This window comes from Manis javanica, chromosome 3, assembly GCF_040802235.1.
Source record: "Manis javanica isolate MJ-LG chromosome 3, MJ_LKY, whole genome shotgun sequence".
Classification (NCBI taxonomy): domain Eukaryota; kingdom Metazoa; phylum Chordata; class Mammalia; order Pholidota; family Manidae; genus Manis; species Manis javanica.
In genome coordinates, this window is record NC_133158.1 from 4048388 (window position 1) to 4073338 (window position 24951).

Here is a 24951-nt window from a genome sequence, read left to right on the forward strand (position 1 = left end):
GGATAAACCATGCTGCATTCATACAATGGAATATTTCTCAGCATGCAAAAGGGCAAAGGGCTGACCTATGTCACATCGTCATGCTGAGTAAGTGAAACCCCTGTGAGGAGGCAGTTTGCGTAAGTAGGAGTCCATCTGTAGAAGTTCTTGGACAGGTAAAACTCATCTGTGGAGCTAAGAGTCAAAGCCGTGGTTGGCTCTAGAGACTGCGGAGCAGGAGCTGCGTGATAAGAGGCTCTGTGCAGCTTTTCCAGGGGACGGGAATGTTGTCATCAAATACACATCTAGGACGAGTTCATTTCTCAGTGTGTCAATTTCACTTCAAGAAACCTGTAAATAAATATTGAACTCTAGTTCATAATATGCATGCCTAAGAGCTTAGGGATGCAGTATGCAGAGGTGTGCGCCTTATTTTGAAGTGTTTCTAAAGATAAGACGCACTGATGGGTGGACGGAGGGGTGGCTACATGTGTGGCAAAGCACGGATAGCCGAGTCTTAATTGTCGGGTTTAGGTAGTGGGTATGTGGGTATTCGCTGTAGAATTCTTTTAGCTTTTCTGTGCTTTGGAAATGTTTATAGTGTTAGAATAAATATGCTCAAGTGAAGGATGCAAGCTGCAGTCATGTGGATGGAAAATAATTGTGATTTATTGCCCTTTGCTACACAGGGCTGTTTTGCTTATCTTCTTCAAAATTCCATTAAAACCCGCCCCAGGAGCCTCTTGCAATTGAGCTGACTTACCAAATTCAGAAGAATCCTTACATCCCCTCTGAGTCCTTCGTGTCATCTAGATACCTTTGGGTTAATTGTCCCCAAGGAGCTCTGCCGGGCTCCTTCTTGAATGTAATCGCCTGAAGGTGTTTTTCCCTAAGCGGTGGGTGCTGGGAGTAGCTTTAGAGTCGTTGCTTTCACTGTCTGATAATCTGGAGAACAAAATGCCACATGAGTAGAAGGAGACTGAAAACAGTGATGGGGGGACTCAGTTCACTAAACAATTTGAAGTATCCTCAAGTGACCAAAATAAGGTCCTAGGTTCCCAGCAAAGGTTTAAGTGAAAGATGAACGAGCACATCTGTTTCCCTCCCACGACGGCTCCCACCCACAAAGTGCAAAGGTGGGGGTGTCATGCAGGCAGTGAAATGGCTGCTCATTGTAAATTCCGGGGCCTTAGACCAAAATGCTGGAGGCCTTGTTCAAGTCAGCACCCCCAGACCAGCCTCTGAGTGGGGTGGAGAGGTGGGGGAGGTGTTAAAGCACCGGAGATAATCAGAGTGAATTGAGGACAGAGATTAGATCAACACTTGCGCCTTTTTGTTTCCTGGAATGGAGTCAGAGCAACATTGTTCTCATTTTTATTTGCAATGAACCTAATTTTTAAACAGATCTATGTAACAATAAGCGCAAGAAAGGCAAATTAGAAGAACGGGAATTCAGCACACTGGCTAGTTAGTTCTTGCACCATCACGAAAACCCCAGAAGGAAGTGAACCGGAGCCCTTCTGGCTGGCAGAGCACACCCGGCCTGCTTCCCCGGCCCTCTGCCCTTCTGCCAGGCTCAGCCTCCCCACGCAGCTAGTTTTCTTGGGTGGCCCTTACTGTCCCAGCTGTAATGTCCCATCTGCAGAGTGTGTCCCCCTGGTGTGTGGCCTGCACCCGGACCCCAGTGGAGCGCCTCTGCTGTGCTCCACGACAGTCATTTCAACTACAAAGCGTCCCCCTCGCTCCTAGAGCTGTGGCCTTGATGGGAATAAGAAACACTCTTCAGAAGTAGAGTTTGTGTGAGGGACAGCGAGTGCCCAGGTGACAGGCCGTCCCAAACTGGGCTGGTCCAGGCGGAGCCAGTGGGCTTGCAGAGGGAGGCCCTCAGGCGGAGAGCCCGCTGGTACATGAGAAACTCCAAGGAACCAAAGCCTTCTGGTGACAGGGGAAATTACACGGACAGCATAGGGGTGCAAGGGGATCAACTGCTGTGTTTTTCTAAAGGAATGGAGAAGGGAGGGAGACGAGTGTCGGGGCGAAGGAGTGTCACGTTTGGGTACCTCTTCCATTGTTCTCAACTCTGACTTGCCTCTGAGTCACTGAAGTCAGCACAGTGGGTCTTGCTGAAGTCAGAGCATCAAGAGGCAGAGACCACACCTCCCTCCTTCACGTCTGGTCTCGATGCCTGGGCGGTGGAGAAGGGACCCCAGAGGGCAGGGAGGGTGGGATCTCCCTGCATCCGGCAGAGCCACGGGTGAGGTCACGGCCACGCTGCCGTGTCTCCTGCACTTCCCTCTTGGCGGCTGAGATGGAAGCTTTGCCCTCCGCACGTACTCCTGTGTCCAGCCCTTCTTCAGAGACAGTCGTGCAGCTGTCCTTGTCACGCTTCCTCAGGGGTCTGTGTGAGGCCGCGGTGGCGCTCTGCACCCTTCCAGGAGGCTTGTGGCTCGGGGATGTGGGGATGTTCTCTGTGCCACCTCTGTATGCACCGCCCCCAAAGCCAAGGTCTCTGCTAGGTTTGCGCTCTGCTTTCTCCTACAGTCCACGCTAGGAGGGTGGGGCACATTACTCACTTATTTATTCATTAGCTATTATGTGCCCCTGTGTGTGTCAGGTATAGACAAAAGGAGTTTGCTAAAGCTACAGATAATGTTCGACCATTCAAGTTTCTATATTTAACCTTCAAATCCATTTGTGACTTTGCAACATAATAAAGGACTAGGTGATATGGTGGGCGGCTGGTTCCTTGGGAATGTGTTGTTGGGGGAGTGGGCTAACTGGGTTTGCTGACTTTCAGGGGCTCCGTGCAGAGGGGATGGGAACGTATGGAGTCACCTGGTCCAGCCCCCTGCCTTCAGAGCCGAGGGGAGCACAGGGAGAATGTTCGCAGGTGGCGGGGGTGGCGGGGGTGGGTTTGGAGGGAGGCAGAGTTTTGTTTCTAGTCCTGCTGCTTTGGGTTTTTCTAGATGAGGTTAGAAGTTGGAAACGGGCAGTGCGATACGCAGAACTCTGGAGAAGTAGGGTCTGAACTCACTGTATCCCCCCTAATTCCTCTGGAGCTCATTGGAGAGGTTTGCGAGTCTGCACTCTCCCTGGCTGAGGGTGGTGGGCATGTTGACCGAACACACTCCCTGCAGCCAGAGGGGCACAGGAAGGTGGTGGCTGCAGCCAGCTTCCAGAGAGGCCTGCCCTGAAGTCATTTCCTGGTGCCCCGATCTGGAAATAGCTTAGAACTAAGATTGAGACCTGGGCATCTGGGGGCACCCTCACCACATAATAGGGTCCCAGTTGTTCAATCAGTCAGGTAGTGGGGAAAGCGGGGCAGGCAGGGCAGGTGAGGGAGGCAGTCTGCATGGGAGATGGAGAGAGACAGAGGGCCAGGCTGAGTGGGAGATGCAGGGCGGGGGAGGCCCTTAGGGAGAGACCCAAGACCCCGGGCCAGTTCCTCTTCTTTTAAGTCAAACGGGGATGAAGTCACACTCAGATGTCACTGTGCGGGGGGAGCTTCGGCGTAGCCCCTGTCTTGGTTTTTGATGTTGGGTAAGTTCGTTCTTCTCCCTGAGCCTCAGTCTACGCATGTCTGACCCACTGGCCGTGGGATCTCACATTTCAACAGGAAATGGCTCGATGTTTCCAAGCACGCTTTCCCTGGGCCCCGGGACCTTCCCTCAGCCCTTTCTTCCTGGTGTCCCGGGCAGACTCAGGCCCTGCCAGGCATTGATCGGCGCTCTGCCTCATTCAGGTCCTGCTCTGCCCTTGCGGGAAGGGGGCAGGGTCTGCTCGCCCCTCCTCCGCCCTGCCCTCCCCGCCTTCCTCTGCACCATACCAGCTCCAACTCCTCCATTTTTGAGGAAGGGGGAGAAGGGCCGGTAGCAAAAGGCCAAATGCCTTCTTACCTGACTGGGAGTGACTGGGGATTTCTTCCTGGCTGGTCGTGCAGCGTCTCCAGCTAACGTGGGCCAGGTGGCAGACCTTCACCGTGACAGGCACACCACGGGGTCCTTGGAGACCTCCTCACGACATAGGCGCTGACCTGGGACATGTGGACCTGGCCCAGCCACTCTAATCCCTGCCGCACGGCCGCCGTTCCCCGGGTGACTGACCTCTCGTGGTGACCAGTCCTCTTGTGAGGTCCAGAGATGGCTCAAGCTTCACCCATGGTGGGGTCCACCTGGCTCCTGGGAAGCTCACGGGTCCTTGCGGGCCAGCGGGCAGTGTGCTGACTCCCCTGCCACCTTGAGCAGCAGTTGAGGACTATGGCCAAGAGAGGGTCCCTGGGGGATGTGGTGGTAGCTTTTCTCTCTTGCAAACACGGCCATCTTTACGATTCCCTTGAGTCCTTGTCACTTGGCTTTGGGACTGGGGGCCCCTTTAGCATCTCTCCTTGTCCCTGACACTGCGGTCTCTGCAAGGCCGGCCAGCTGATGACTCCCTGTCCCTCCACAAGCCTCAGCATACTGTGGCCTTGCAGTGGCAGGTGTCGATGGCAGCGGGCTGGCTTAGCAAGCTGTGGACAGCTAGTGTCCAGTCCCATGTGGTGAAGCAGATGTGGGGTACTTAATACTTCTTGTTTTCAGTGGGGAGCCCTGTCCTCTAACACCTGGGTGACAGGAAACCTCTCACCCAACTCTTTTTTCAAGCACAAAATGAAGAATGTAATCCTCGCCCACACTGCCTGCCGTCTAAATCCACACACGCGCGTGAGGATCAGATGTGGAGCCCGCCTCAGTGTTTGGGGCAGTCTTCTTACGGTTTTGGTGTTGTCAGAGTCTGAGGATGGTTTCTCGTGGAAGGATGGGTGTTGAGTCTTATGTAAGGCTATTGTAGTCTCCCCGCCCCCCACAAACTGTACAGTCGACATGCGTGTACCACATCAACCCCGACAGACAGGACTCCCTGACCCCATCGTCAAGGGTGAACGCCTTGGCACACTTCAAACATTTTGCAGAAACTATTATTTTAACTCATTTTCACAGTAACTACAGGTTGTTCTTTTTTTTTATAGTCTTATAGGAACTTGGGTTAAATATCGAGTGAAAACTGAAAGTTTCTGGGGGAATAATGGAGAAGCAGGTCCTTCAAGGTCTTCTAAAAAATATCCCCCGAGTAGCAGTTTCTCCTGTGCCTGCAATTCCGACTTGTAGCCTGTACATCCATATGCAGCTGACCACCACATGGGACGTGCATGTGTGTGTTTCAGAAAGCCGCAGCGGTCACCGTGGTCGTGGTGCCCATGTGTCTTCACAGGAAGCAGTAAGGAGGGACTGTCAGAACCCATTTTTAAAGATGTGTGTGTTTGCAAAGATTTTTGGTAGTATTGCACACATATCTTGGCTATTAAGCAAAAATGTTATGCAGTTCTTAGAAGAAGGATCAGGGCTAGATAATTGCTAGCATTCTCCTTTTCCTTTTCCGGCAGAGAAGTGAAAGTGAAGGGCATCCTATCTCATGGGCACCAGGGGTCTGCAGGGGCCAGCAAACTTTCTCTCCAAAGCCCAGATAGTAAGTGTTTCAGGCTTTGCAGGCCGTGTTGTTGACACAGCTACACAACTCTGACATTGTAATGCAAGAGCAGCTGTGGATCGTGCAAACAAACGGGCGTGGCTGTGGTGCGGCAGAACCTGAGTTATGATAAGGTGGCCAGTGGACCAGATGTGGCCTGTGGGATGTGATTCGCCAACCCCCGTCCTGTGAGCAGTACAAGTCTCCAGCTGTTGCTGACAGTCTAATCTGGCCCCAGAAGGTAGCATCTCTTGCTTGGTCGCCTGTATAGCCACACAAGTCCTCCCTGGTGATCAAGGAAGCAAAGTTAGGCCGGTCTTCAGACATTTCTTGGGAGATTTCTTGATCACAGCTGTGGAAATCTGTGTAGACTCCTGGGAGAGACCTTCGTTTTGCTTCTTACTCCACCTCAAACACACACAGCAGGTGCTCAGGAATGTGTATCAGAGTAAAATATAGAATCAAAGAACTCTTGACCATCTAAATGAGCTCCTGGTTAAGGTCAGGAGCTGGCAGCCGGCACCTGGGTGAGGTCCTGCGGGACCTCGTGAATCACCATCAGCGGCCGTCACTGTCCTTCCCCACCCGTGGTGTTGGGCAGGTCTGTCGCTCACATGCTTTCTCTCTCCCTCACTCGTGCTCACAGACGTCACGTCCCTTCTTTCCTTTCTCTTGCCCCAGCACATAATGCTGCTGCTAGCATCACACACACACACACACACACACACACACACACACACGAGCATTGGGCCTTCTGTGGCACACTGAGGACAGAGGTGGTGACCTAGCATTCGGCTTTGGGGAGTTTGCCAACATCAAGCGTGTGAATTGAATGGGGAGACTTGGTGCTCTTCCGTGGCATCACAAGTTGTCATGAAGAGCAGCCGCTGATGACCGAGAGCACATTTCTGCTCCATTCTTCAGTTTCCAGAGACAGACTCGTGACAAGCATTGTCAGGTGCCAGATCGCAGATGGGGATCTGACCTGATGAGCTGGTTATTCTAAAATGTCAGTTATAGGGAAACTCATTAAAAAAGATACAAATACATAAAGATGATTTAACCCAGAATATATAACTGACCATTTATCTGCTGGTCTTTTGGAGTTGAACCAAAGGCTTTTTTTTTTTTTAGTATTAAGAATCATCTGGTAACAGTGTCCATTGTCTTTGTAGCATAAACTACACCTATAACGAGCCTACAATTTCCAGTTGCATTTTATTTAAAAATAGAACTTAACAGATAGACGAGAAAGCTGAGAGCCATTGAGAAAGCTTACAGTTTCCTTATTTTTTGCCATTGTGTTGCCGGGGTCTGATAAACAGCAGAGCCTTCAGCGGCCTCGCACCCAGGATGTCCAAAGGGCCCAGCCCAGTGTCTGTGGAGTGGCTCTTTGTGCCCTTGGATGTCACCATGTCAGGCAGCATCCAGTTAGGTTAGGCAGTTACACTGACAAGTCCACCTGATCTAAATAAACTCTGGAACAAGCATAACCATTCTTGGTAAGCATGTAATTCAACTGCTGGAAACAAAAACGTCAGTTCATCAGAAAAACTGGTTAAAGGAAATCAGGTCAGGGAGGTCCTACTCTATTAGGAAAGTGGTCTAGATCTAACCTTCCTTCAGTCCCCAGGCAGTAATAACAACCGTTTGTCATGCACGGTGTTGCAAGGGGTCTCATTCATTCCTTTTATGCTTTCGCCCGTTAGGAGGCCAAGGCTCGGAAGGGTGGGGGGCTTGTGCATGGTGATGGAGCTGGACAGGTGGGAACTGTGAGCCCAGGTTGTCTGACTCTGAAGTCCCTGCTTTGGACTGGTAGCCAGAAGTCCTCCAGCTAGCTCTCTGTTTTCCTTATCCTGCATTAATGGATGTCTGGCTGTTTAAAAGTCAGCAGCAGACTGGTGGAGGGCAGGCCCCACGAGGCAACACGGAGACTTGCTTTCACACCGACCTGTGTGCCTGTGACTGGCTGGGCTGAGGGCCAGTCTTATCCCATGGCCTTGACTCTCTCCTTTCATGTGTGGCCTTAAAGAAAAAGAATGCATGTTACAGCTGCATGATTTATTCTAGATGTGAATGTTTTAAAGTTTGGCATCTGAGAAGAATCACAAGTTGTAGAAAGTACTAATTTCCAGGCACTTGAGGTCTGATTCACCATTGTTACTGGGATTCAAGGAAAACCCACACGTGGTTGGCTCCATTTTATGCTAACTCACTAAGATGTTTTATAAATAATGAGCCTAGATACTTAGAAAACAGCATCTGTTCAGCTGTTGAAGCTTTCAGAGGGTCATCGTGTTCAGAGGTCTCACAGTTATTGTAGCGATATGAGTTTACGTCAGCACTAAATCGATAAGGGAGTGACTGTGGAAAGTGAACGTGTGAGGCGCATGTTTATATTCATATGCCTTGGCATATAGAGGCGGCTTTGAAACAGAGGACGGCCATTAAGCAGCTTGCTGTTCTCTCAGGACATGCACTTGTGAGGTACAGAGCTCAAGTGCAGTGGCTTCAGTGGGTCACAGTGGTAATGAACTTTGAACTGACACAGCTATGATTAAGCTTGTTGCTAATCATATTTAGCACTAATCACTATTAAAATGATGCTGATCTTAGTGATAGTGAAACCATTAAGGGGGCATCTGGCCACCTGAACGAATAGCACGGATGTAGTGTTCAGGCTTTCAGCTAGCCCAACAGGACTTCGGTGGCCGTGATTTCACGGTGCTGCTTTATGTATGATCCCCCCTGTTTTCTGAGCCTGCAATACTATTTTTTGTCACAGGGTACAAATGTGGGGGCAGAGGGCGGCTGGTGTGCCCCTTGGGCTTTAGCATGGTGGCAACGTAAAGTGAAGCTGAGTACGGCGCTCTCTCAAATTGCCAGAACCCCACCCCGATGGGCTAGAGGTCCTCCGCCAGCCCCAACCCAGAGCTGTGCAGATACTCTGTGTAACATTCACAGCGCGACCACCATGGTGACAGCAGCCACTTTGAGCGCAAACCGCGTGCCGGGCATTTCCCTCCATCAGCCCTGGCCCTGACTTCCCCGAGGTGGGTGGTGGTGTCCCACTGAGAAGGCGGGGAAGCCACTGCTTGAGCTTTGAGCGCTTTCCCCTGGGCCGTGCGGCTGGTCGGGGCAGGCCTGGGATGTGAAAGCGCTCCTCGCCCGCACCCTGTCTTGTGCTTCTGTAAAACACCTAACTTTAATCTTTTGGGAGACGGCTTCACAGTCTGAATAACTCATCTCATTCCCTGAATGAAGACACAAAAACATGCTTTAAAGTCACAGCCCCGGGCTCTGTGTGGCCTGCCCACCGCAGGGGCCTTTGGTTCCCGCTGACCACCTTTTGCTTAGCGGAGAGGGGCCCCTTTTCTCCCTGTGTCTCTTTGACCTGCTCTGACAGCCCTGTTTGTGCCTGACTGCAGGCAGCCCCTGTGCCTGCCGGAAGACACACGTGACATACAGCTTCTGTGGCCCCCCCGTGGCCTTCAACCTCCAGTCCTGGATGAGGACCGTGGCCCAGGTGATCGGATGCACCCTAGCCCCCCTCGCCGGCCCCCCACTCCCCACCTACTTCTCTCTGACCTCAGGCTTAGGGCCCTCGGGGGTGTCCCTTTGCCCCCTGTCCTGGCCAGGTCAGGGAAGACGGGCCGGGCCTGCCCGGCACCTGCCCCCCTTCTGTCTGTGCCCAGCCCCCAGGCGGGCTGGTGCCGCCCCGCCCGGCCTTCACAGGGGCTGTGCTCTGCTGACGGCCCTCGGGGGGCTTTTGCATCTGGAGCTCTGATTTGAGCCTTTGGTCTCTGGTCGCCCCCCCTCCCTGCCTGCCTTCTGCCCTCGGGGGCCCCACTGCGGGCAGGCACGCTCCCCCTGCCCGTAGGAACTCCCGTGCCCCCCATTGTCCTCGCTTCCCTGCCCAGATGACCCCGGGGGCCCCTCTTGGTCTCCTAGGATGGCAGGGAGCTCCCTGCCAGCCCTGGCCTGAATCTGTCTCCTCAACCAGGGATTCAGTTCTTGCTCCAGAAACTGGCACAGAAATGCGTCTCTATCCTGGCGCTTCCTCAGTTGTTTTTTTCTGACTACTGGGTTTCCGTTTGGGTGCTTGGCTCTGCGCACAGTTACGGGCACTTCACGTGCCTTTTAGCTTAGGGTGTTTCATAGATGTGTGAGAGGTTGTGTGGGAGCAAGTGTGAGACTAAGGGAGTGGGTATCTATCCCTGGTGTCCACTGGTGGGTCTGATTTCTGGTTTTTAAAGCTTGTTTTTCAATATTTTCCTTACCATGGCCATCAGTAATAGATACATTTTACATAGAAACCCCCACACATACATGTATATGTCATCTAAAACATGAGTTTGATGAACATATACTTGCTTTTACTAAATTCTGATCTTTTCTATGCATTCTGATGTTCTCCATTCTACTTTAGTACTTTTTCAAAAGTACTAGATAGAAGCCTCAAAGTTAATTTCACATGTGTTTGATTTGGAAAGTCCTCCGTTACAGTACAAATCCTGTGAAGACAGGCAAACATTCCACTTCTTATAATTGCTGCTCAATTCATATTGTCAGCTGATTCTCCTCTCTATGCAAGTCCTCTGGAGAAATACTCTTCTGTGCTGAGAAACAATTTCATTCAAAGGATAAGGTGGCTTGTGTCACTGGTCTAATTTCCTTCTTTCACGTTAGCTGTTAGAAATCTGAGACACATGAATCAAGCTGTCTTCACAGCATATAGCTCAATGATGGTCCGTTCATGTTCCATTTTGTTTTCTTGGTTAATTTTTCTTTCTCACTTGACTCTTCTGTCCTAAACATTTAGAGATTTGGCTGATTTTAAAGTAAAAGATGTTCAACAAGAAAAGCCCAGACATATTGGCAATACCTAAAAGCAGAGACAGGAAGTCCCCTGTGATCCTGCCCCTAGAGGCAAAGCTCTTCCCTCTTGGGGGTCTGCCCTGCAGCCAGCCCTGTTCTTTGCAGACGCCAGGAGGTTCTTGCTCATACGGTTCCCATAGCGATGCATCCTGGACATCCCTCCCCGCCCTCACATGGATTTGCCGCCTTCTTGTTAACACCCATTCCCTTCAGCCCTGCTTCAAACTTTTACATTTTTGCTGCCAAGAGTTTTTTGGAGCAACGCAAGTGTTAAGTAAAAATTTACTTTACAACGAGCAGTAGAGACTACAAACTAGCCCCAGCCACCTGACCAAATAGAATGCTCTGGTAACTGCTGCTGGAGCGACCAGTTTTCCTGGGCCTGGAATCACAGGAAACTGAGCTTGGGGGATGGTGGCAGAGATGGTCCTCCGGCCTCTGGGAGCTGGAAAGTGACAGGGGAGGGAGAGGTTTGACTGGCAGGACCAGATCAATGCAAATGACATCCCAGCTTGGGGTCGGTCTGCGGAGAATCAGTTCTGCCTAGTCTTTGACTTGTCTATTGATTTCCACTTCAGGGCCACTACGTGGAGCCTGGTTTTTAAGTCACCCGATGTCTTTTAAATTCACTTCATTTTATTTTCTCAAACTGAAACAATGGTGAATCATAGGCATGGAGTTATTAATCTTCTGAGTAAATGTATCACCTGCTTTATCTCAATTACAGATGCCACACTTTATGTATTTTTAAACTTTGATTCATATGTATTCAGAAAGAAATGATGTATGTTCAGATGGTCTCCGCGCATTCATAGGGAAAGAGGTGACCACGAATTAAAGTGGTTTCCACAGTGGAGAGGGGTGACTGGTGAGCTGGTGCTGCCGGTTCTCGGCTGCCCCAGGTGTCCACTCCTTCTCCTTGCTGGGCCCTGTTTCGCCCACTCACTGCTCTGTGATAGGTGCCAGGCGGACTTTGCTGGCCAGTGCAGGGAGGTGCAGGAGAGATTTGATGGGGCAACGTTCTTCCTCAAGTGGAGCCGGTGCCAGCCCAGGCAGGCCCACCTGGCGGAGGTGTCTGCACCGAGGGTGTGTGGACCTGTGGGGCTGGCTGGGAGTCCGGCCATTGTCCCACTGCTGGTCTGTACCAGGCCCTGGGCTGTCCCTGGGTGGCGGCCAGGGCGGTGCAGGGCGTGTGACATAGACACAATGGTGAAATGAGCTGGCATCCGTGCGAGCCTGCTGCCCATAGACCTGGGCTCATGTAATTTACATGTGTTGCCCCATTGACACTCAGCAACAAACCTGGGCAGTTTCTGCCCTTCTTACTGTCATTTTATGACAATGAAGCTGCTGTGAGGAGGGATAAAGTCACTTACCCGAGTCCACAAAGCCAGGGAGGGGCAGAGTCAGAACCCTACCTGAGGCTCTCGGCATCCCCTGTAGGAGGTGGCTGCAAACGTTCTTACATGGGGCAGCCCCACCCACCAGGGACCCGCACTTGCCCAGCTGGGACATCCTCAGCCCCCTCAGTCCAGGCTGCCAAGTGACCCCAGGTGGAGGTCATCCTGGTGTGACAGAGGCGAGACAGCCCAGGAGCCCAGGTGAGACTGGCAGGCAGGGGCTGGCCTGGAGGTGTGGTTCCCCGCCAGGCGGCTGCAGGCAGGTCTCTCCAAACCTGAGGGCACAGTTTCTGCTGCTGCCCCTGTTGCCTGTGGCCAGCCGTGACTCGGAGTCTGTGGCCCTCCTCTGTGACTGTAGCTAATTCCTTTCTGCCCGTCTTACTCTGGAGCTTGGGGAATCAGCAGAGATAAGAGGTTGAAGAGTGTTTCCTTATGCTCCAAGCGCCGTGTCTGGGTGACCCAGCTGTATGTTTGCAGGGACATGCGCAAGTGTCCAGGGGATGAGGTTTCATTTATAATTCCGATGTCAGGAAGTTTAACCATATGCAAACCTGAGAGGCTTTTCTTTAGCTCTGTTAAAGGAAAAAGTGCTTTTGTGTCAAAATGAAAAGGCTTGGTTTTAAACTTAGTTCCTGCCATTTTGAAGTGTTTGCTTATTTCTTGCTTTCAGCCGAAAAGGTACATGTGTTGGAGTGTCTGGCGTGTATCCAGAAAACTAACAAGCGCCAGAAGACGTCTTTTCCCAAATGATGGGCATTTGGCAGCTGTCCCAGGGCTCGGGCCCCACAGACCGCAGGGAGTCAGCAAGAGGCTTGATCAGCCCCACGTAGGGCACACGGTCCCACTGCCATGTACCTTGACCTGAGCTGTCAGAACCAGACATAAAGGCCCTACACGGTCTAGAGAGAACGTGCAGCTCTAACTGCAAGTGGGAGACGGAGAGTGGATTCTGGCCCGGGGCGTGAGAGCGGCTGGTGGGGCTCTGACGGGAGATGAGCTCTCAGCCGTGGGTGAGAAATGCAGCCTCGGGGCCATGGCTCTGATTTCCCTCTTGGTGGCTGATGCTTCCGCAGTGTTTGCTGAGGTGGTGCTGCCTGGCGCGGTAGGAGGACCCACTGGGGCAGGTGCCGTGGTGCTTGGCCCTCATGGTACTGACAGTCCTCAAATAACACAGGATGACACGTCAGCAGGTTCACCATCCCCATGGGGCCGGGAGCCCTGGACTCAGGTGGCACCTTGCTCTTCTCTGCTCTTTCATGGTCTCGTACATGGTAGTCAGCCGTGGCCATTCCGAGTTACTTTCATGATTAAATGACACACGTATGGCACAACTTGTGACTCTGGGGTGGCAAACAGTTCTGATGCACCGCCCACTCTGTGCAGTGGGTGATGGCTGCCCAGGCACCTGGTGAGGCTGCATCAGGGTGCTGGGGGTGGGGGCTGCTGGCTGCAGACAGGCGACTGGTGTCTGCTGCAAGGGTGCCTGGTGGGTGCTCGTTTGTCCACTCTGATAGGCTTGCAAAAATGAGGGCAGAACAGTGCTCAGACAAGATGAAACTCCCTTGTCTTCCCTGAAAGGATGGAGAAGGATCTAGGTAAACAGGGAGGTGCTTTCAGTCACAAAGGACAGTGATCAAAAACACCAGCAGTGCCAGGGAGGATGAGGTACTGGCAGGGCACTATGGGACCTGGTTGGGGCAGAGGGCATGTGGAGGAGGAAGGGGAATCGCATGGGGTGGGGCCTGGACCCATTGGGGTAGCATATAAAGTGTTGGTAGATAGACCACAGACTGACTGCAGAGGCCCTTGGGGGTACCAGATGGAGGGATTTAGATGTGATGCAGTCCTGTGCATCTCAAGCAGCCTCCCCAGAAGCTCCAGACGCTCGTGCCTCCATCCCCCAGTTCTCCAGCAGGGACTGTTTCCCAGTGCTCCATTTTAGCTTTGGTTGTTGTCTGCTGTGCCCTGAAATTTTTATATGTGCATCTGCCATCCCCCTTCAGGACACGGACAAGATATTAGCCATCTCTGCCTGTCCAGTGCTCAGGAATGTGCCTGGCGAGCGAGTGTTGCTGAAGTGAACTGAAACAGGCAGATGGGACGGAGAGGGGTAGGGCCTTGGCGTTGCAGCTGGGTGGGCAGGTGCCTGGCTGCCAGCTGTACAGTGACCCACGACCAAGGGAACTAGGAGCTCGTGTCCCGGGCCGGGTGGGAAGGGAAACTAGGCCAGTCTGAGGCAGCAAGTGCACAGGTGTGCGTAGGGCGCAGGAGATCAAGCAGAAGTGAGACCGCACCAGGGGGTGGATGAGACTGACGGAGCGAGTCTGCAAAGCTGAGCCTTGTTGGATTCCCAGAGGCGAAGACTTGCAGGGCTGCTAAGCCTGTAGGTCAGAGGGAATCATTAAAGGAGTTAAATCTCTTGAGAAATGAGGAGCTACCAAGGATTCTGAGTTGCTTCGACTTGTAGAAAAGCAGAGTGATCCTGTAGGCCCAGTGTGTCGAGCGACGACTCTTGAGTGTGCAATTGACCCAAAACCCAACCCAACTCAATTTATTGGCTTTTGTGACCAGGAAGTCCAAGGCAGAGCAGAGAACTTCGGCTCCAGGTTCTGCTTCATGTTGGGGCTCATGCGAAGGCGTCAGAACCGGGTGCCTGCCTCTGCCTGGGTTTCTCTTTGTTTCTCTCTCTCCCCATTTTTCCCCGGCTCTTCATCTCCATGTCCCCGGTAACTCTAGGCTTACAGCCTCTCGGCGCTCAGTCCAGCTGATGGCAGACCTTCCTGCCTAGTTGCCAAAGTGAAAGCTGTAATTGGACCTGGTTAGCATGCGCTGGGTCACGTGTCTGTCCCTGAACCAGTCACCTGGGCCATGCCGGCCTTTGTAGACCCTGACCTGAGAGGAGGGAAGGAGCAGTTCTCCAAGGAAGGTCAGATGCTGTTACCTGGGGGCTTTGCCGGGTGGCGTGAACCCTAGTTGGCTGCCCCACCCAAGCTGCCTGCTTTACCCTCGGCAGCCAAGCCTCAGTGACCTCTGCTTTGCTGGTGAGCGAGGCGGCCAGGGCCAGGGAGGGCCACCCCTACCCAGGTGTGACCCCGCTGTCCTCCCACACGCCAGATGCTCTGAGGCTGCCTCCTCGGGGCAGTCAGCCGCGCCGCTGCTGGCCTCCTCCGTTTGTCATCTGTGAGCACATTGTGGACGGCACCCTGGGCAGGCCCCCTCCCTGCCAGCTGGCCACGAGGTCACTGGGCTGTCCGGATCTCAGGGGAAACCTTCAGAGAGTGTGCAGATCGGGACCCCACTGCCCAGGGCTGGATGAGCCGTCCCACTGCACTCAGTCAGGGGAGCCTTTGACCGTGAAGTGCTGGGCAGTTTGCAGAGAGCTCATCTGCTCCTTGGACCGTGACCATAACCAGAGTGGGCAGGCAGGGGGATGACCCTTGCTCTGTAGATGAGGAAACAGGGAAAGCTGCGGGTAGATGGCCCCATCAGGGTGACATAGCTGTAGAGGCCGCACTTGGTCTCAGGAGTCACAAATGTCATCTAAAATGTGCACTTTTAAATCAAATGTGGAGAAAACTGAAGGCAAACTAACTATTCTGGCCCGTTTCATATGCAAGTGTGGTAATGAACTACCCACTGGAGGCCCACTGAGGACATACTTCATTAATACCTGCGGAGGACACAATTACCTCTGTTTGCTCTCTGCAGCTTGGATCCGAGGCCAGTCAGCTGGTTACTCCACGTGGTTCACCCGCTGGAGTCTCACCAGAGTTTGAACCACTTACTGAAACTGTGAGCCGCTGCCCTGAGCCTCCGTCCCCACCTGCCCCTCTCTCCCCGCCTGTGCCTCCCTCCTGGTGCCCCTGCTGCTCTGAGCCCCTCGTCACCCTTGACCCTCGTGCCTTCGCTGCCCTCCGGCTGACGCCCCTGGCAGCCTGCCGAGTACGTGGGGCTGTGGGTACAGAGCAGGATAGATTTTCCCTGATACTTAGTCGCTGGCATCTTCCAGAACAGGGCACAGCCAGGAGACCCTGAGTCACATGGACTGGATGTCTGTGTACACCCCCAGATTCATGTGTTCAGTTGTGCTCCCCAGTGTGAAGTGCTGGGAGCTGATCAGGCATGAGGGTGGAGCCCTCAGGAACAGGGTGAGGGCCCCTGTAGGAAGAGGAAAAGACTCTCCCTCTAAATAAAGGAGAGCCCAGATGCCGACATAAAGAGAAGTCAGCTGTGTGCAGGCTGGGCGAGGCTTCGCCAGGTGCCGAGTCAGCCCGCCCGCCCCTGGATCCGGGACTTCCAGCCTCCGAGCTGTGAGGAGTAAGTCTCTGTCGTTCAAGTTCCCTGGTCTATGGTGTTTTGTTTTGCAGACTACAATAATTATGGAACTTCTTAGCATGAAGGGACATTGAATAATGTTTGGTCACAACCTCTCATTTTGCCCATTTATTTATTCATTTATAAATATCAAGTGCCTATTTTGGTGACAGGCCTTAGGAATATAGTGATGCATGAAATAGAAATGGTCTCTGATCTTAGAGAAATGGTCATTTACTGGGGGAGACAAACATTAAGGAGATAATTTTCAAAAATGTAAGATTTCCAGTGAATAGGGCTATGAAGTGATGAGCTTTATGGCATGCAGCAGCGGGCCCTGATTGTGTCTGGGGTCGGCAGCAGATTCCTGAGGAAGGTCCTGTGAGCTGTGCCTTGAAGGACAAGTAGAACTTGGCCTCATGAGAAGGCGGGATGGGGAACCTTTCTAAGAAAGAGGGAACAGTGTGTGAGCTGCATCAGAGGTGGAGCTGGGGCCACTGTAAACAGGTCGGAGGGCTGCAGCCCTGTGTCCTTGCTGCCCAACCAGCCTGGGCTTGTTTAGCCCTGTCTCAGGGCCATGTACCCACTCTGCAGAGGGGTACCCGCACCTGGGGATGGAGGGGTGCAGCAGCATGGAAAGGAGGGAGGAGGGAATGCACCTGCTCATCAGGGGTCGGGACTGCAGGGCCGCCCATCCCTTGGAGTCAAAAGTTGGAAGGGGAAGCCGGAGGGGGGCAGGAGGTGCGGACTTTACCCAGGGGCTCAGGCGGACTGAGAGGGAGGGCCAGCTGAGGTGCGGAGGCGCACGGTTATCTCGGCAGTTTGACTACTTCTTGCAGGCTTTTTCTGGCAAAGGTTAATGGTAACTTAGAAAGATACACACTCTGGTTGTTTTTATTCATGATATATATGCTAGGACAATAAAGCCTCAATTTTTTAATAGCCGCCTTTTAGTCCAGCTCTGTTGCTTTAATCCCTGTCTTTTTTTCTTCCCTACTTGCTGTTGGCACCTGTGAGTGACTTATGTATGCCCAATATGGTGCTACATGTTGGGTTACAAAGGGAGTAAGCAATGATCCTTGCCAGTAGGGAGTCTGGGACTGCAGGTCCCAGAAGGGGTGTGGGTGAGAGGGGCAGCTATGCCCAGGGTAGAAGCCGGGTGGGTCATGAAGCCTTTGTTTATCATCTGACAGCAGTTGGGGAGCTCTGTGAAGGTAGGCCTCAGGCTTCCAGATGCTTGGGGTGGGGGTGGGAGGGAAGGAGGGAGGGAGAGATGGGTGAATGTTCTTAGCACAACACCAGGAAAGGAACCCCTGAGAAGAGAAAAGGAGAGAACCAGGCACAATGCAGAATCCTGGCATCTGCCACCTGCTGCTATTGGCTGTTTCGTTTTCTCAAGTTTTTGCGTGTGGCCACCTGGTTTAGAGACTTTCCTGTGTGTTGAGCCTTCATTTGTCTGGTGGCTTGGGGTTTCATGGGAGACTTCCTTCCATATGTAGGTTTTTAAAAAGGAGATTTGACTGGGCCTGCCCACCTGGCATCCCCTGCCAGCGAGGATAACCCCTTGTTGGGGTTTGGTGTGGGGGGGGTGCCACGGCACATGGTGACGGCAACCACCCGGGGGCTGGGACGTGCGCATGTGATCTTTCTGTTGAGCCCAGCACAGGGCTGTTATGATGCAGCCCCTGCCCCAGGGACCCCTCTTTTCATGTCCGTTTCTGGAGGGTTCTTGCTCGCCTCCCCATCAGCCATCTCACTCCTGCATCCCCGCTGTGGTTGCTCCCTCCGAGCTCCCTTCCATCTGGCTGCAGGCTCCGGATCTTCTCTGTGTGACGTCTGCTCAGGCTGTCTGGGCTGGGGCCACGTTCCCACTCGGCCCCGTCAGGAGCCTGACTCTCTTGGTAGCTTCCTTTTCAGATTTCTAACTCAGCATCCTTTTCTCACATGTACAGTTTGCGAAGTAAATAATTACCCCCTTCCGTGACTGCTGTTTTGCAAAAAAAAAAAAATGTTATACTACGTTTGCCTCATGTGGAGGTATATTTGTTGTATAGGAGTCCTTTCTGATATCAGGGTTGGGGGGCCAGGATGGCACTGGCTTCTAGGCACACCTGGTCTGTCCTGCGCTCCAGGCTGACCATGCAATTGGTGTGACGGCAGAGCCTCCGTAAGGAGGAATCACACGAAAGCAACGTGATCTTTCTTACAACCGAGCCTATCAAGTGATGCACTAAGGATTTCGGAAAGAGAAACAGAATTCTCTACGAAAGAGAAAGGGGAGGACGAGATGGACTGACAGAATCCTGAGCAGTTCACTTACACGAATGGCCCTTGTATTCGTGCGGCAAAATTACTTATAAACAAAAGCCAAAGCAGGACTACAGGCTGTGATGGGCAGGTGCACCCTCTGTTCCCGGCCTTGTTTTTCTGCTCTAAACTACAGCGCTGGGTTGACGTCGGGATGTAACTGCTGTGAATATTGATGGCAGCAAAAGCCTTTTTGTTCTGTCTGGCCTAGTAAATAAAGCAAAAAGGATAAAAAGGGAGAGGGATAGTGAAAGCGGCATGCTGCTTTTAGTTGATCTCGTTCCCTTTAGCACTCTAAGTCCCAAACAGGTTGCCATCTGCATTTGCCCGTGATGGTCTAACTTGAGGGGATTGATGTTTTCAGGGATTTTTGCTTCTGGTTGAAGTAACAAATTGCTTTTCCTTTTAGCTATCAAGTTAGTGTCACTGCCTCCTTGAAGCCTGCCTGGATCTCTCCCTGCTAGCCAGTAGTGAAGCTGGTCCCCAGTCCTCAGCATAGCAGTGATGGTGGTGTGCGTGCATGCACCCCTACCTCTCATGGGAGCATCCCATTCGGGCACAGTGCAGGGAGTGGGAAGACCGGGTCTGGCCCGCTGAGGCTCCCAGGGAACCCGGAGAGTAAACGCAGGGGCTCTTGGAGGGCTGCGGGGAGTGTGAAGGGGACAATTCACAGCTGCTCACCACAGCCTGGAGGGAGCAGGGTCATGGTCAAGGAAGGTCTTTGCAGCCGGTGAAGGGGGTGGGGTGCAGGCAGAGCTGCATGGGAACGGACCTGCTGAGAGGTCTGGGAAGCATGGGTCTGCAGGTCGGGGTGAGCTAGGCTTTTTTCACTAAAAGACACACTGACTGTGGCTAACTCACGCTGGGAAAGAAGTTCATCATAGTCCACTGTGATGGTGTTGGATGGTCCAGGGAGGCCCCGGAGGGCTGGTTAGGAGTGGCAGGGACCTGGGAGGAAGGAGCTGCTGAGCTGGCTTTCTGGGGTGACTGGCGGGAAGTTGGGAATGGGGGTGAAGTCTGGGTGTTTAGATGGTTCCCCAGGGGGTGAAGAGGAAGGGTGTGGTGGCAAGATACCAGGACATTTAGGCTGGGACTCGCTGGCTGGGACAAAGGGGTAGCACTCTGGGCAGGGTGGCGGGGGCAAGATGGTCCCATGTGGCTGAGCCGCGTCCTGGAGGGGAGTGGTGGACCCAGCCTTCTGCCTTATTCGAGGGCTCACGGTGCAGCTAGCTTCTGGGCAGTCCCCTCTCTCAGGGTGTTCTCTGTGCGCATGTGGGGAACCCTCCCCACCACCTTCCAAGGATGGGGACCGCAGTGGAGACGACTCCTCTCGTTCCGGCTCCAGGAAGAGCATGTCCTGCAGAAGAGGTGCTCGTGGTGTCTCCTGAGCCACAGCTGCCCTCTTGCGCTAGCCGTCTTAGTCAGCGAGCTCCATGACTTCCATTTTCCTAAGGTTTGCGTAGCTTTCCTCGGGTCCCGCAGAACAGAATTAATGTGAGTAGAGGACTCGATGACCCAGATGGGAGAGTTTTAATTACTGGTGATCTTTCATTTAGTTATTAAGCAGCTTCTTACCAGGGACTGCATTTGCAAAATTAATCACACACGTCCCAGTGGGCCCGTAATTCTCTTAAAACCAAAGTTGCCTCAAATAAACTTTTATAAAAACAGGAAAGTGTTGGCCTTTCAGGCCTGCCGATGGGTGTGTTTTCTATCCTCATGAAGTCACGAGAACTGGAACTGGAAAGGCACTAGGAGTCATCTAGCCTGAGGACGTGGCTTGGAACATGGTCTGTGACGCTTGGACGGGAATGGCAGCTGGGACCGTCGCCCGGCTCCTCTGCGACCATGTACGGCGGCCGCTCAGCATGGCCTCTGGGAGAGGCCTCACATTCATAAGCACGGCAATGGGTTAGCCATCCTGAGGCCACAGTTCCCCCCTCTTCCTGTGTGGATGAAGAAATGGTCCACAGGAGAGGAGGAACGTGCCTGAGGTCACCTTGCTGCTCAGTGACAAAGCTGACCCCGACTTAGAAGTCAGATGAAAACCCGAAAGGAAGAGAGGGTCAGAGCAGACACATTATCTTTCCTTCCGAAGAACATTCCGTGCAAAGCTGCCGGTGGAGTCTGTTGCACTCAGTGCTTTCCTGGGCCTGATTTAGCAACCTCAGGAGGAAAACACGCTGTGTTTTGCAAATGTGTGCAAATAACAAACATGCCCGCTCTGTCCTAGGCAGACTCATTGCACATGCATCAGGGCAGGTGGCAAAATGCAATCATGCAGCTTGGAATGAAAAGTGTTTTATACTTAGTTGCTTCTAAGAAATTCAGCGGTAGAATTAAAATGCCTTCCTGGGACAGGTGCAGTGTTAATTGTCCATTTCTCGTCATAAAACTTTGCTTGGAGAAAATGCTTATATGAGATACTGATTCCAATTCCTCTTTCTTTTTCTTTTCTTCTTCTTCCCCCCTTGTCCCCAACCCCCTGTCTTTGTGTTTCTTTGTTTCTCTTCACAGGAAAAAGTAGAATATGCCTTCCTGATTATTTTTACAGTCGAGACCTTTTTGAAGATTATAGCGTATGGATTGTTGCTACATCCTAACGCTTATGTTAGGAATGGATGGAATTTACTGGATTTTGTTATAGTCATAGTAGGGTAAGTGCTTTTCATTTTGGGAAGTGTTGGTTTTGGAAAAAGAGAGGTGGGGTGTAAGAGAAAACGCTGTCTCTGAGGGAATACGGTTGTTCCTTTGTGCCAGCCATCACAGCCAGACCTGTCAGGAGTTCTGGAAGACTCGCGGTGCTTATCCAACTGAGCAGAGACTGGTTTTCATTTCCTCCTTCAGGAGCATGTTCTAGAAGGCAGTTTAAGCTCTCCATAGGAGAGGTCACTCTGCAAGGCCTTAGGTCTTCACAAGCAGGCCAGCCCTGCTGTGATTAGGCAAATGAGCAGAACTCTTGCATATTTAGCACTGTTAAGTTAAAAAAAAACAAAGCAAAACAGTAAAAAAAAAGTAATAAATCCTTCATCTCAGTGAGGCACTCTGCTATTTAAAACCCTCTGAGCACAGCTATTAATTTTTTTCTGCTGACTTGCAGGGAAAACTTTGGCATGCTGCTATCCCATTTTAAATAACGAAACAAGTGTCTGAATCATGTCACATATCTGGCACGAAATGAAATAAGCCAGAAAACACAGAGAAGCAGCCATTCTCCTGAAATCCTGTCGGAGGAAGACACCACAGTATCTGTTAAAAGAATGTTAACATACAAAACAGTGGCCTGTGTTTTTCTGGTCCCTCCACACCTGGAAATGTTGCCAGCAAGAGAAAAATGAATCAGTGTCAGAGGACTGTGGAGTGTTTGGACCAAATACCCATATAGGAAAATAAGACCGATCTCTCTGCTGGGTCTTACTTACCCACCTGTAAAATGGGTCACTCCTAGAATGCTATTTGTTCCTATAGAGAGTATGTTAAGTGGCCTCTCAGTTTTCATCTCTGTGACTCTATTCAACTGCCTTTTGCAGTTGAGCAAGGTAAAAATATTTCTCTGGATTATTCTTTCACCACAAATCCTTTGGCTTTTCATGGAAGACTGAAATAGCTAGCTATTAGGAGAGTGGGATAAATTTTGACCCTGTCCTTTCAAACCTAGGAGGTTAATATGGGATAAAAAAAAAAAATGGTGGCCCCATGTGATAATTCGACTCATGGGAGGAAAAGTTAGCTTTTGCAAAGACCACAATGGTACATTGGCCTCTAAGGCATTGCTGCAAAGTTATTACAGCTGAAATGAACTGGTAAAAGATGTGTACCTGCCTTCCTGTATTTGGTGAGCTCTACGGAGGACCAGCATGCCGGCACTTTGCAAGCGTCTCGGTTCTGGAATAATCTTGCTGGGCCTTTCCTGACCCTGCATTTTCTGATCAGCTAGAGGCTGGAGACATTTACCTCTCTTTCTTTTGTCCCTCCCCTATAATCACCTCAGCTTCCTGCCTAGAGACATTTTTCAGGCAATATTAAAGCACAGAGAAAGGGACCAAGCAGAGTGTGGTGTTCTCACTGAGTTGAGGAGACGAGTTAAGAGTTCAGAGAGACTGAGGTGGCTGAAATTTGAAGCATAATATGAGAAGGGAGGGAGCTATTTAGAGAAAGAGTTCCATAAAAATGCCTTGGGGTTCTCTTGAGTTTTGGCCGAAGACTAAGTTACAGGACAGGGACTGAGAGTCCGTGAGGCCTGGCAAAGAATATTATGAGGGCGGAAAGGAAAGCTGGAAGGGCGTAAGCTGAATAATAACGAGAGCTCAGAGAGGGCTGGGAGATGTCCAAGTCACGACCAACCCGAGTGGAAAGACCGCACCGAACACCCTGGACTGCTAATGAGACCACAGAAGGGCCAGTGGTAGCAGGGTTACACTGGTTCCAGGGCAGGGATTGGCAAACTACGATCCATGAACCAAATCCAGCTTGCCAACGATTTTTGTAAATAAAGTTTTATTGTAACACGATCACATGCATTTGTTTGCATAGTTGAGTTGAGTAGTTTAGGTTCACAGAGCCTAAAATATTTACTGCCTGGAACTGTACAAAACGATTTTGCCAGTCCCTGCACTGAAGACTAGCTGAAGCTGATAATGTTTGAAAAGAAGTCTGGAAAGGAACAATCTGGTATTCAAATAACTTATTTGCCTGCCAGAATAAAACCCAACACTCTTTAAAGTAAGTCAACAAAATCCAGACACTTAACGAGGTGTCCAGCATCCAGTCAAATATTACTAGACATATGAAGAAATGTGGCCCATAACAAGGAGGAAATTCCATCAACATAAACAGACCTAGAAATGACAGAAAGGATGAAATTTAGTAGAGAATTACTTTACAAGACTGTAGAAACAGCTGTTGTAAATATGTTTCTGGACTTAAAGGAGTACATGCCTACAATGAGAAAAAATGGGACAGTATAAAAAGAGAACCAAATGGTGCTTTGAGAGCTGAAAAATATATCTGAAATGAAAAATTCCTGGGATTGATTCAACAGTCAATTAGACACAATAGAAGAAAAAAATCAAGGAAATTGAAGATATAGCCATAACAAAGAAAAATGATGGAGAAAAAAAATGAACACTACCTTGGTGACCTAGAGCGATATCAAGTAGTCTGACATACATATATTGGAATCTCAGAAGAGAAGAGATAGAAGGGAGATGAAATTCAAGAAATTATTCCAAATTTTCTGAATGTGATGAAAAATATAAAAACCACAAATGCAAGAAACCCAAAACCCAAGCAAAATAAGCATGGAGAAAGCTACATTGGGGCACATTATAATCATAATCAAATTGCTCAAAACCAAAGATAAAGAGAAAATACTAAAATTGTCAGAGGAAAAGATATTGTAGACTTCAGCAATTTTGCAAGCCAGAAGACAGAGAAAAGCAACAACCTAAAATTTTTATTCAGTGAAGATATCTTTCAAAATTGAAGTACAAAAACTTTTTCAGGAAAAGCAAAGCTGAGAATTCACCACCAGTAAACCTGCACCTTAACAAATGTTAAAGGAATTTCCTTCACACTGAAGGAAAACACCAGATAAAAATATGGATTTCCACAAAAAAAATGAAGAATGCCAAAAATCATTACTGCATGGGTGAATATAAAAACACTTCTTTTCTCATTTTAAATCTCTTTAAAATTAACTGGTTATTTAAAGCAAAAATAATAAACAATGTATTGTGGGGTTTATAGCTTCTATAAAAGTATATATATAGGGCAACAGTGACACACAGAAATAAGGAAATAGCTGTGTACTATTTAATGGTTGCTTGTATAGTTGATGGAGTGATAAAATATGATTTGAAGGTAGGTGGTGATAAGTTAAAGGTGTGTATTGTAAACCCTAGAGCACAGGTTGGCGAGCTTCAGCCCATAGACCAGATATGGTTTACTGCCTTTCCCCACCACACTGACAAAGTATTTTGCTGTCTGCTTTGACAGATTAAGCTTTACTGGAAAACAGTCACACTTACTCATGTTTATGGTTATTTGGTGTTAGGATGGTAAAGTTGAATAATTGTGATAGACGCCCTATCTATGGCTTGCAAATCCTAAAATAGTTACTCTGCAGGAAATGTTTACTGAGACTTGCCCTAGAAAAGCCATTAGAAAAATAAAAAGGCATGATTAATAAGCCTATATTAAGTGGAATTTTTTAAGAAGCTCAAGTAAATCAAAAAAAGGCAGGAAAGAAGTAAAATGGAACAATGAACAGGGCAAATAGAAAACAAATTAACAAGATGGTAGATTTAAGCCCAGCTAGACCTTTATTAAAATCAAAAGTCTATCAGATTTTACATGTATAAACAACAAGACCAAAATCTATAGTGTCTACAAGAAATCTGAGTCATGAAGATATAAATAATTTGAAAGTAAAAGGAGAGAAAAATATATACCATACAAAACCCAAAAGAAAGGTGGAATGGCTATATTATCCAACAAAGTAGACTTCGGAACAAGGAATATTATCAAGGATAAAGAGGCATTTCACAATGATAAAAGTGATTTTGTGAAG

At 50.3% G+C, this 24951-nt stretch overlaps 1 protein-coding gene across 14 annotated transcripts in view; it reads left to right on the forward strand.

The window, feature by feature from the left end:
- Window positions 1-24951, forward strand: part of CACNA1D (calcium voltage-gated channel subunit alpha1 D) — a 254841-nt gene that overhangs the window by 105388 nt on the left and 124502 nt on the right. For all 14 annotated transcript variants that reach the window (XR_012128885.1, XR_012128884.1, XR_012128886.1 and 11 more), the window contains exon 4: window positions 20898-21037. Coding sequence is in view for 11 of the 14 variants with exons in the window: in XM_073230715.1 (XP_073086816.1) it covers window positions 20898-21037 (140 nt within the window). In the remaining 3 variants the exon portion in view is untranslated. The remainder of the gene's footprint in view (window positions 1-20897; window positions 21038-24951) is intronic.